Consider the following 11,769-nt stretch of genomic DNA (forward strand, 5'->3'; position numbering starts at 1 on the left):
CACAGAGGCCTGCCCCACGGGCTGGGCTCAGGCTGCTGCTTGGGACACACACTGGCCTGTACACACATTGCTGTGGGCCCAGCCCTTGATGGTCACTGGGAGCTGCCTCCCTGGGCAGCACTGTCTGTCTGTCCGTGACCATGAGGTGGGGTATGCCCAGAGTCCGAGCCAGCCCTGAGGCACCTAGGGCAGTTGGCTGGGCCAGCCCACCAATCCACCCACGTGTATGCACAACACAGTATGTGCCTGTGGAGTCTAGAGCACGGAGAGATCGTGGCAGGACTTGGACTTGGCGCGAAAGGCCATCTTGCGGCTGTTGCGTGCTACAATGCGGCCCAAGAAACGCTTTGCCTTCTTGCCAAGGCTCTCTCGCCGCCGGGTACCCGCCTGTCGACGTGCATTGGCCTCTTTGCTGTCCCTGCGCAGGCGTATCTGGCGCACGACACCCTCAAACAGGGCCTGGACATTGTGGTGCAGCGCTGCTGAGGTCTCAATAAACTTGCAGTCGAAGACCACGGCACACGCCCGGCCCTCTGGTGGGGAAAGGCACATTCTGGTTAAACAAAGCGTGGGTGGGTGAGAAGTCCACTCAAATCCTGGTCACCCCATTGCAGCTGCCACTCAGGAATCTCAGGGTCAGGGAAGGGGGATCCCTGGGTGGTCCCCAGAAACATAGAACGCAGCTCCTGTACAGAGGATCCAGGGCATTGCTGGGTCACCCAACTGGTAGAATGTGCCCACGTTTAAGGAGTTCACAAAGGCCCACAAAAGGAAACTCGTTCATTGAAATAATTTGAAGTCGGATATTGAAATAGAAATGCTACAGTACTCAACACAAGAGAACGAGAACCTTGTTGAGCAGCTTAGTGCTTCATGGTTTGGTGTTATATACCAGTGAAACTAGAAGGAGAATGTCACCAAGTCACTGCTAGGTTCCTCTGAGGGGCTCAGTTCTGGGGGGTCACAGAGGAGAATGCTGAGCCCAAGAGGGGAGAATCCTCCCCAGGCACAAGCCCATGCCAAGACTGGCCCCGGCCCCAAATCCACTCTGTGACCTCCTATCCCAGTTCTCTGCGCTCTCCTCACCCATTGTCTGTCAGGCCAGGGCCAAAAGGGACAGGAGACGAGGACCCTGTGGTGGCCCAGCTCGGTGCGCAGCAGCTTCCACCTCCCCTCGTGCGTTTGGTCCTTTCCCCAGCCCTCTTGGACCTTTGAGAGTCCAGTGGGAGGGTAGCAGTTTTCTCTCTCTCCCCCTCAAGTTTTTTTCCTGAACATTTTTAGCCACTCATGATCCCCAGGGACTTGAGCTGAGCCAAGACTGAATGGACCACAGCCCAGTTAGGATGTCCCTCCCTTTCCGACCCGCTCCCTGCTCACCATCCAAGGAGACCTCTCGAGAGCGCACCAGGTCGCTCTTGTTGCCCACTAGGATAATGGGCACATCATCCGTCTGCCGTGCCCGCCGCAGCTGGACTCGCAGCTCTGAGGCCTTCTCGAAGCTTTCCTTATCTGTCACTGAGTACACGATGACGTATGCATCGCCCATAGCCATGCAATGACCAGGTAGCCAGCGGCCACTATCCTGGGGAACACATACATACACATATCTACCCAATAATTCTCATGCCCCCAGGCTACAAGGCTGCCACTATCAGCAGGCCTCTATCCCCTGGGTCACGCTCCCACCCTGCCCTGGGTCTCAGCCTGCAGCCTACCTGCTCCCAGATGTCATAGACCATGAGTGATGCCTCCTCTCCATCCACTATGATGGACCGATCATATGTGTGCCCTAGGAAGGAGACTAGTAGTCAGGTTACCTGCTGGCTGCAAGAAGCCACCCTCCCACACCATGTGCCAGGTTTACTGTTCTGGCCACCCCTTCCAACTCCACTCCAGAGCCCCCCTAACCTTTCCCTCCACTTATGGCCACTATGGTGACAACAGAAATAACAGGGCTGGGAAGTGGGAAGTAGAGGGCATGGGGGGCCTTCCTGATCCTCACCTAGACACCTCTTCCCCAAGCTACCAATGTCCTGGGTGGCCAATCCTGATGTCTTGGCCCCAAGGTAACTCCGACCACGGTGGCCTGAGTTAAAATAGTGACTGTCATATTCTTAGAGACTTTGTCACCCAGGGCTCTCTCCTAGAAACTCCCTCTGGTTGTGTTCCTGTCAGCCCTGGCAGGGAGGGATGTCCCATTCCCATCCTAAGAGTTGTCTTAGGTATGGGTCTTCTACTCCGGGCATCTCTCGCTCTAGCAAGAGCTGGAGGTCCCCTCTCTCTTAATTTCCCCAACCATGAAACGGGTCAGTAGAGGCATGGTTCTGAAAATGCCTTCAGAATCCCACGGTATGTGCGGCTTTTAATCCAGTTCCCCAGCCCTGTAGCCCTCAGTCCCAATCCTAGCATCTCCCCTCCCTTGAATAGTCCCAGCCCCTCACCTGCGGCCTCTGCTTCAGGCCCATCCTCTACACCACCGAAGATTCGCGCCAGAGCGCTCTTGCCCACGCCAGGCGCCCCCAGCAGCAGCACCTTGTAGACGCTCTCGTCTGAGTCACTGCCCCCTGAGCTGAGCGACTCGGAGGAGCCCTCGTGCCATTCGAGCGTCCCACCCTGGGCCCCGGTCCCGGTCCCGGTCCCGGCCGCTGCCAGAGAGCCCGGAGCCAGCGCCGCCTGCAGGTCCCGCTCGTCCACCGGCATGCTTCGGCGGTGCAGCGGGGGCGCCGGGCCCCAGGGTGTGCTGCCCCGACGGCGCTCGCGCTCCCGGCCCCCGCCGCGGTTCCCGCCCGCTCCGCTGCCGCCGCCATTCAGAGTCATCGCGCCCGACGCCGTCTGGGGAACGGGAGTGGGGAAGGCAGGGTAAGCCGTGGTGTATAGGGTGTGGGAGGCCGGACCCCTGGCGCGCCTGCTATCCCCGGCTCAGGCAGGACGCTGGAGCCGAGGACCTGCCGCAGTCCCCTCTCGGCCGTGAAGGCGCTCTGACTCTGAGCCACTCTCCCGACTCGTCCATCCGCACCCCGGACGGAGCGACCACCCGCACCCTGCTACACCAGGACACTCACCCACCCGCACACGGACACGGTCAGAACTAGGTTCCAGGCCTCGATACAGTCCACTCGCAGACCCTGGCTCGGACACCCGACGCTGCTGCAGCCTTCGCCTCCTCAGTCAGCTCTGGGCCCCGGGCTCCAGAGCTGTCTATTTAAGCGTCTGCCCGCCCCCGCCCCCACCCTCACCCCCACCCCCACCCCCGCGCTCGCCCACGTCCCCGCTGCTGCGGGGGCTGACGTGTCCGTCCCCTCCCCCTCGGGGGAATCCCCCACCCCCTCCCAGGACCTCGCACCACCCGCCCCACCAGACTGGGCAGACAAAGCCTGGGTCTGAGCCTTTGTGGTGGGAGGCAGGGAAGGAGGCAGAAGGAATGGGGGTAGGTTGAATGGTGCGGGGGGAGGGGTTTGAAGTTGGGGATACCATCGTGGGTGGGGGTCAAGGGGGAAAACCGGAAGGGCCCACTGTGCCAACTCCCCTCTGGGGAAAAATTAGTTCTGGCCCTTTAACAGTGAATTCTCCCTTTGCTCTCCCCCAGCCCTGGCCTGTTGCCCAAACAAGCAGACCAATACAGGCTGGACAGACTTGACCCTTCTCTGCTCAGGACACCCACTCCCCACCCTCCCATATCTGAGCTAAAACATAAGGGTCCTAAATCTGGACCTCTGGTCTTAGCACCAAGTCCTCTCTACTCCCCTCCCTGTCCTGGGGAGCTGAAGGTTCTACCTGATGGCCTCCCCCTCAGGGTGTGGGCTAGTGTCAAAATGTGAGCCCCTGGGGGCACATGGAGAGCTGTTTGGGGCAGGGAGTCAGGGAAGGGAGGTGCTCTGGCAGTGCTTTGCAGGTAGAGGTGCATACTTGTTTCTGGGGGAAGGAATACAAGCCCAGAGAAGGGAAAGGATGAACTCAGCACCACCTCACCTCCCAGCACCCTCCAGACAGCTGCCAACAACTCTGCTAAAAATACCTGGCCCTGGCCCTTCTGCTCCTGGCCTTTCCGTTCCTGGTCGTTCTGCTCCTGGGCTGGAGGTTGCCCAAAGTTGGGGAAATCCTGGCAGATAGGTGTGTCAGATGGCGGCAAGAGTGGATGGGGTGGATGGGACTGGACCAGAGTCAGGGCTGAATCCAGCCACTTTAAGTCTTCAATGGCTCTCTCCTTCCCTCTAGCCCCATAAGGACCTACTGTTCAGAGCATATAACAGGATCTGGAAGTTCAGACTCCCATCTAGGAGGGGCAAGGGGTAGAGCACCCTTGGGGCAGGGCTGGGGCTGGGGGGATAGAATTAGCCACCACTTGGTGCCACCACTGCCCAGAGCTCACCCCCTCCTTAGACCTAGGGTGGGGGCCAGGGCAGAGGGGAGATGTCATGGGGAAGCTTGGTTTCTAGACCTGGCTCTGCCTCCAGACTCCTGGGTCTTGCTTCCTCTCCCAGCCTCAGGGTGCCAGCTATAAAATGATCTGTTCCCCCCCTTGCTCATGTCTAGGGTGTATGAGATTGGCAGCAGGCCGGCTATGAGGTACTTTGTGACAGGGATCTGCTATCAGACTCTGACGTTTGATTGTAATGAGTGTAGCTGGGGTGGGGGCACCCATTCAGGGCTCAGGTGACATCAAGGATGGATGGATCCTAGTGGGCTGTTGTAGGTTGCCATGGAGACCTGGGTGGGATTCTCTGGCTGCTGCATTAGTTTCCTTGGCAACATGGAAGAGGGCCTTGGAGTGAGGAGGGCCTGGCTAAGTAAGTAAGAGAGGGTTTGTGGGGGCCTCTCTGATCTTGAGGTCCCCAAAGTAGGCAAGGGCTAGACTGAGGGGTGGCCTGCCCACTTGTGTCTTTCCCATGGTCCTGGGGTCTTGGAGGCCTTGGCAACCCTATACTGGCTCTGGCTTCCTGGATGAGGTCCAGTGGCAAGAGGGAGTTGTGGTTTGAACCTCCCGTCAGGACGCCAAGTCTCAAGAGCCAGCAAAACACTTCCCATCAGGAATCCTGGATGGACTGCTTATGGCACTCCTTCCCACCTCACACATGACCTTGCCACTGAAAATAACCCCTGCATGTCCAGCACAGGGTAGGTATGTGGGGGTAGCTGTGACCCTTCCCAGCAGGGAGCCATGCAAGGAATTAGGGCTGGGTTTCCCCTCAAGTAATCTGAACTCTTGACTTCAGCAGTGTTTCTTCATTGCCAAGGGAACTGCATCCACATTAGGCCAGTCAGGCCCCAAGCATTCCCCCAACAGCCCAGACACACCACAAGCCTAGGTATGGCCAGGGGCCCCAGGAACCAAGAGCAGGACATGACTCTGAGACACCCCCACTCCCACCTCCTGGTCCTCTCAGCTCTCTGGGCTGAGTTTGGCTGCCCAGAAGGAGCAAACTGAGTCTGGAACACACCTAGTACAGCCCAGACTTCAAATCTCAGCTCTGCCACTTGCTAGCTATTTCACCTCTGTTCATTTATCTTGAGTGAGCCTCAGCTTCCTCCACGTAGAACAGGGATAATGTCTTCATGGGATAATGTCTTCCTTCATGTAGAACATGGGATAATGTTATAAGATATAAATAACGTGAAATGCAAAAGTAAAGTGGTTGGCATATGTCTGGCATGTAGTCGTATCTCAATAGGAACACTTTTACCATTCTTGTGTGGACAGGACAGGTTGAGTGAATCTGTGGCCCTCTCCTGCTTGTTCTTTCCTGCTTCTGTTCTGTTCTCTCCAAAATAGTGATCTGCCCAGAAGAGGGGCAATGCAGACACCCCCCCTCTCCCCCATACCCACCTTCCCTCTGTGGGACCCACACCTTTCCCCCTCCTTCCAGTAGCAAAAGGTCATAAAGGGAACTTGGTTGGGTTTCAGTATCCCCAGCCCTCCTCACACAACAGCCCCCATGTCCCAGTTCCTTTGTTCTAAGGCTCAATTCATTCATTCATCCCATTGACCTGTACTAATTACCTACTATGTGTCAGGCCCTTTGCTGTGGGCAATAAGCACAATAAGCACAAACTGACATAGCCGGGCATGTTCATACATGTCATCTAATCCCTGGGTCAATCTCACCAGCTATTTGTTGTTCCCAAGCCTGAGAAGTCACAGTCCAGAAATAGAAGAGCAAGATACACCTGACAGAGGGCTTCAGAGACCTAAAACTCCACCCCTATCTCATACCCATGTATAACAGCTGGAGTTCCAGAAAGTTGCCTGGGCACTAGCCCAAGGATTCACAGATGGTGTCTCTGCAGGCAGCAGCCAGGGGCCACGCACAGATGAGTCAAGACTGACAAGGGGACTATCTGATATGCCAGCTGTGACATGAGCAGCTTGATGTCCCTTGCCCACCATGGCGTGGCTGCCAGGAGGGCCAGTTGAATGACTCAGTGACACCTGCCTCCCCAGTGACTTCCCACCCCCAAGCTGAACAGACACCACAGAAACCTTAGATTGGGGTTGTCAATACAGAGGTACATACATGGTAAAACCTACATCTGGGTACAGGTGGTCGGGGACACTCCCTGGGCCTGAGGGACCCTGGTTGGACACCATGCCTCTCTGGAGCGCTGAGGTTCTTCATCCATGGAAAGGGGCGGGAGGTACAGTGCCTGGAAAATTACCTGAAATAGGTGCAGATCCATTTTGAATCTTCACAGAGCAGTCCCAAGTGATTGTCACAACCATGCCCACGTTACACATGAAGAATCTGGGCAACATGGGCTGAGGACTTCACCTCTCTAAGCATGAGCAGCCAGATCTTGGTTACTGGGTGATGAAGCCACTCTCTCCTGGAATTGGGGACTGAGGGGGTGGGGCAGGCACAGGCCCTTCCATTCAGGCGACAGTACCCCTTGCCAATTGAGCAGTACCTGCTAAACTGCTTAGGCTCCTTTTTACTCCCTGGCTGAGGTCTTGGGGAGTAAATAATTTATTTCAGAAGCTTGTTTCCTCACCTATGAAATAAGGATAATAAAGGGTAGCAACTGCTACACAGGGCTGGGTGGAGGACTGACAGACTAGGTAGTATATGCAAAGCCCTCAGCCAATGCCCACTCTCAGGTGAGGTTCAGTGTTGTCAGCAGACCCTCAACAGATTTTTGAAGAGCCTCTGGAAATCTCTGCCCACAATCACACCTGAGCTTTCGCAGGGATGAAGCGGACATGCTTTTTAATATCCCCACTTATCCCCAGAGAAAGAAACTGAGGCAGGAAATCATGGCATTACAGTTCCTAACTGGCTGATCCCAGATCTAAGCCCCAGGGTCTGTCCTGGTGACCATCTGTGCTCTGGGCACAGGGCTGAGGGAGGCAGAGGCCCCAGACCTCAGCACCTGAAGTAACACACATCTGTGGGGTTGCTGATGGAGAGGGTACTTCAGGTTCCTTTCCACAGAGAAACCTGTTGTCACTGCCCTGACAAGGGAACCAGAGCAAGTGTCACCAACAGTGAGACAAGCAGGGATCACACAGCTACTGGTGGATGCCAAAGGACACATACAACACTCTTGGGCAAGGTTCTCATTAATAAACTCAGACCTGAACTCAATCAACTTCTAGTTTATAAGAAACATAGCAGACAATGGAGCAAATCAGACTGTGGAACTTCTTCAGGACAACTCACCTGACTTAGAAAAACTCAGTGTCAATAAAGATTAAAAGATAAAGAGTGGAGAGACAGTTCTAGAAGAGGCTATAGAGATAACCATTGCAATGCATGAAACTTCACTGGAGCCTGATTAAAAAACAAAAAACACAACAACTATGAATGACATTTTGGGGAAATTCATAAATGATTGGATATTAGACAGTATTAGGGAATTTTTCATTTTTTGGCCAGATAATAGTATTGTGGTTATACAGGATTACTCTTAGGAGACCAGGATGAAGTACTTAGACGTGAAGGTCATGTGTCTGCAGTTGACTCTTAAATACAGTTATATTATACATTCACACCTAAAGCCAACGTTGCAACATGTTAACAACTGTTGAACTGATGGGTATACTCGTGTGTTCACTACACTACTCTTTCAGTTTTTTTTGTATACTTCCAACTTGTCCTAGAAATCAACCATTAGAAGAAATTTTAAAAATGAACTGCATCTTGGGGTGCCTGGGCGGTTCAGTTGGTTAAGCATCCAACTTCGGTTCAGGTCATGATCTGGCTCACGGTTTATGAGTTCGAGCCCCCATGTCGGGCTCTGTGCTGACAGCTCAGAGCCTGGAGCCTGCCTCGGATTCTGTGTCTCCCTCTCTCTTGACCCTCCCCCACTCACAGTCTGTCTCTTTCTCTCTCTCTCAAAAATAAGCAGACATTAAAAAAAATTTTTTTAATGAATTGCATTTCATCAACCCAGCCTGTATAGAAACTTGCACTCATGGGGCACCTGGGTGGCTCAGTCAGTTGAGCATCCAACTTCGGCTCAGGTCATGATCTCGTGGTCTGTGAGTTCGAGCCCTGCGTCAGGCTCTGTGCTGACAGCTCAGAGCCTGGAGCCTGCTTCTGATTCTGTGTCTCCCTCTCTCTCTGCTCCTCCCTGACTCATGCTCTGTCTCTGTCTCAGAAATAAATAAACATTAAAAAAAAAAAAAAAGAAAGAAAGAAACTTGCACTCATAATCACCATCTCCTCTCAAACCCTGAAGGACCCCACCAAGGTGAAAAAGAATCTGAGACATGCTGGGAAATGAATATAAATTAAGGATTTATTACAAAATGCAAAATGTTAGTTTCTCATTGTCAGTGATCCAAGAAAACAAGGCCATGAACCCTGGGTATGGCTGGGGGCAAAAAGCCAGGTTTAGGAGCGGGCTGACAGGCACTGGTTCACAACCTCCAACAGGTGGGTATTCTCTAGGGCAGCTGCCACCCGTTCCTTATCCGCAAGCTGCTTGTTCACTGGATAGGAAGGAATAGAGGAGGATCAAAGCCAGGCTCTGGTCAGCCTGCCGGCCAACCCGACTTCTAAGCCTTTGTATGCATATACACACTCGCACCAACCTACTGTCACCTCCTTCCCAGGACCCTATGCTTTGACCAAGCTACCCAAACCACCTGAACCCACACCTATCCCACCCTATTGAGATCCCTTCCACCTGGCTGCTCATGTCTGTTGCCTCATGTACTATAAAGTCTGACACACCCTGGTCCTGTGTACTTAGGAGAGGAAAAGGGCAGGGATGGAAGAACGTGGTAAGCACAGGAGACTTAAGTCAGGCCAGCTTCGCTCTAGGTTGCCACCTCCAATGAGGAGTCACCCACCCAGTCGGCCTCCTTCCATCTTGCCCTACAACCCACCATGGCAAGGGGGAAGCCACAGGGCCAATGCCTCAACATCAGCCCACACTTACCTGCGTGCTCTGAGGCATGGGTCCCTGGTGTAATGTGCACGTCCATCTGGGAGGGAGACAGGTGAGGCCTGAGCACTCATCCCTGTCTACTCCCTTGTCCCCTCTCCCCCATTCACCACCTTCCACTGATCCTATGTCCTAATCATGACTGTGGTCTCTGGACCTTCCATTATGCCCCACACCCACCCACAGCCGCTCCGTCATCTCTCTCCAAAGAACTGGCTGACTGCTGTTGATTTAAAGGGTTGCCTGTGCTCCATCCCTGCTCCAAATCTATCTATAGCTTCCTACTTCCCTTCCTGCCAAACTCACTACTTTTCTGCACTTTCCAGCTCAGGCCGTTATACTTGTTGTCCCATTCAAGTGTAAAGGCTCCTCCCAGTTTCATCTCTGCTTGTTGGGATCCTGGCTGGCCTCACTTTGATGTCCATGTTCATGCTCTCCATGTCCTCCTCAGTAGCAGAAGCTCACCCCTGTTCCACCCCTGGGCCCCAGTTCCAATTCACCTTGAAACGCTGGGGAAGAGATCGAAGAAGCTTGACTTTGATGGACAGGCCAATAAGGGTGGCCATGCTGCAGTGCGGAATGGTGGGTGTGAAGGCCACGGCCACCGTGCTCTCGGGGTCGCTCACCTGGTTGAGGGAATGAGATCTCAGGAGGAGGCCCTCCCTCCTCCTTAGTGTGTTGCTTCAAGCAAATCGTCTAACTTCTACAGGCCTCAGTTTCCTCATCCATAAAATGGGCACAGCAATTCCCCCTTCCCAAGATCCCCTGAGGAGTCCGTGAGCTGAGAGAAGGCCAGCCTCCTGGTGGCCTGCTGGGCTTTTCTGACTCTCCCGAACAACCTGCCCCCTCAGACGCTGGGAACGACTCACCTGAACCCGGACTTGCTCGACTACATTCAATTCTTCCAGCGTCAGTGGATGTTCCGGGTCATTGATGGAGCGAATCAAATGTGGCAAGTGAAGGAAAAGGGAGTCAGCCCCTTGACCCACTCAGAACCCTCCGCCGGGAATGCCTGGCCCTGATACAGCTCTACCAACTACTGGACAACACTTCAGCCCCCTCCCAGGGCCCCGCGAACGCGCCCGCGCTTAGCAGCGGCGGATATCGAAGATCTCGCGTGCGTCGATGCTGTCTGGAACCTGTTCGTCCTCCTCTCCCGCGGTCACCGGCCGCTCCCCAGAGCGCTCGTAGATGAGGGGGTTAGCGTTCTCCAAGAGGCCGCCCCCCACCCCGCCGCCCCCCACCATCGCGAAACCGCTGCCGGCCGCACTAGGCGTGCACTTCCGCTCTTACCGGAGCACTTCCGGGGGACGGTTAGGGGGCGTGGCGTGGCGACGGGGTCGCAAGAGGGACATGCTGCACCAACCGTTCTAGCTCTGGGGTTTGATGGGAGCTGTGGCCTCGGTTCACTCTGTGCGCTAACCCGAAGAAATGCAGTCCGCCTGGCAAATACACAGAGAAGCCACTCGAGCGGTGTTGGCCGTTCGAGCCCGCAGGGTGCTGGACGGCGGAGGCCACGGCTGGCTCTCGGGGACACTAAAGACCGGCCTGGAGTATCTTCAGGCACAACTTCCTCCAGGAAGTCGGCCTTTCAGGCTGGGCGGGCGCTCCCGTACCAAATGCCCTCTGTGCTAGCACCGTTTACTGCGTTTCGGAACCTCCCAATGACGCGCCTGCCCCCCCCCCCCCCATTCCATAGGGCGCGGGAGTGCCCTGCCGAGTCCCCAGCACGGGGACTAACAGGCGCTCTTTAAATGTTTGTCAAATACATAAATGACCTTGAGCTCGATCTTGGCGGGTAGGGGAGGGAGGGGTGGAAAGCCGTGGGATTGGGTTGGGGTTGTCTTTACGATAATGCCACAGTCATGCGTGCACTTCAAAAGGTAGATTCTGACTGAATAGAGAGGAGGTCCACGGAGACCCTCAGATCAGGGACAATAAGGCCATGAGGGACCTTGAGATAGACCCAGAAACTGAGTCCTGAAAGCAAGAAGGAGCTTTTCAGGATGGGCAGTCACACCTCTCTGTCTTTCCTCATGCACTTCCCTTCACCGTGAACAGAGATCACTCCCATTTCTCCATCTGTGGGAATCCTGACCACGCACCTCCTCAAGGAATCTCTTCTGGGTCCCCCAATCACAGGTTATTGCTCCCCCTCTCTGGCACCCTTATCAGGTCTGTGACTATAAAGACAGTGAATGCAGTGACTCCAGGTTTGAGGAGAGAGTCGTTGGTATCGTGGAGGTATTGTGGAGGATGCCCAAGGAGGACGGAGCCAAGGGGAAGTGGCCATGTCAGTGCCTGCCTGTCACAGGTTTTTGCATATTCAGTCGGGCTCTCCTGCCTTTCCCTTCCCAGCTAGCCCCGCCTACTTCCAGCCTA

General features: G+C 54.8%; 2 protein-coding genes across 5 annotated transcripts; both read right to left on the bottom strand.

The window, feature by feature from the left end:
• Nucleotides 1–51: 51 nt before the first annotated feature.
• RRAD (RRAD, Ras related glycolysis inhibitor and calcium channel regulator) lies at nucleotides 52–4,680 on the bottom strand. 4 transcript variants are annotated; one of them, XM_049622514.1, is made up of 5 exons: nucleotides 4,016–4,680; nucleotides 2,442–2,832; nucleotides 1,716–1,789; nucleotides 1,378–1,582; nucleotides 52–533 (listed from the first exon to the last, which is right to left on the bottom strand). In XM_049622514.1, the coding sequence occupies exons 2-5, from the start codon at nucleotides 2,815–2,817 to the stop codon at nucleotides 256–258; spliced, it is 933 nt and encodes a 310-aa protein (XP_049478471.1). In that variant the 5' UTR covers nucleotides 2,818–2,832; nucleotides 4,016–4,680; the 3' UTR covers nucleotides 52–255. The 4 variants fall into 4 exon arrangements, with proteins under 4 accessions (XP_049478471.1, XP_049478473.1, XP_049478472.1 ...); XM_049622516.1 differs by lacking the exon at nucleotides 4,016–4,680 and adding an exon at nucleotides 3,063–3,210 and having other exon boundaries at nucleotides 52–553; XM_049622515.1 differs by lacking the exon at nucleotides 4,016–4,680 and adding an exon at nucleotides 3,067–3,204.
• A 4,038-nt stretch (nucleotides 4,681–8,718) lies between these two features.
• On the bottom strand, nucleotides 8,719–10,674 carry CIAO2B (cytosolic iron-sulfur assembly component 2B). The gene is made up of 5 exons (XM_049622518.1): nucleotides 10,491–10,674; nucleotides 10,257–10,334; nucleotides 9,888–10,013; nucleotides 9,382–9,427; nucleotides 8,719–8,929 (listed from the first exon to the last, which is right to left on the bottom strand). The coding sequence occupies exons 1-5, from the start codon at nucleotides 10,632–10,634 to the stop codon at nucleotides 8,832–8,834; spliced, it is 492 nt and encodes a 163-aa protein (XP_049478475.1). The 5' UTR covers nucleotides 10,635–10,674; the 3' UTR covers nucleotides 8,719–8,831.
• Between the last annotated feature and the right edge of the window lie 1,095 nt (nucleotides 10,675–11,769).

This window comes from Panthera uncia (genome assembly GCF_023721935.1).
Source record: "Panthera uncia isolate 11264 chromosome E2 unlocalized genomic scaffold, Puncia_PCG_1.0 HiC_scaffold_20, whole genome shotgun sequence".
Classification (NCBI taxonomy): domain Eukaryota; kingdom Metazoa; phylum Chordata; class Mammalia; order Carnivora; family Felidae; genus Panthera; species Panthera uncia.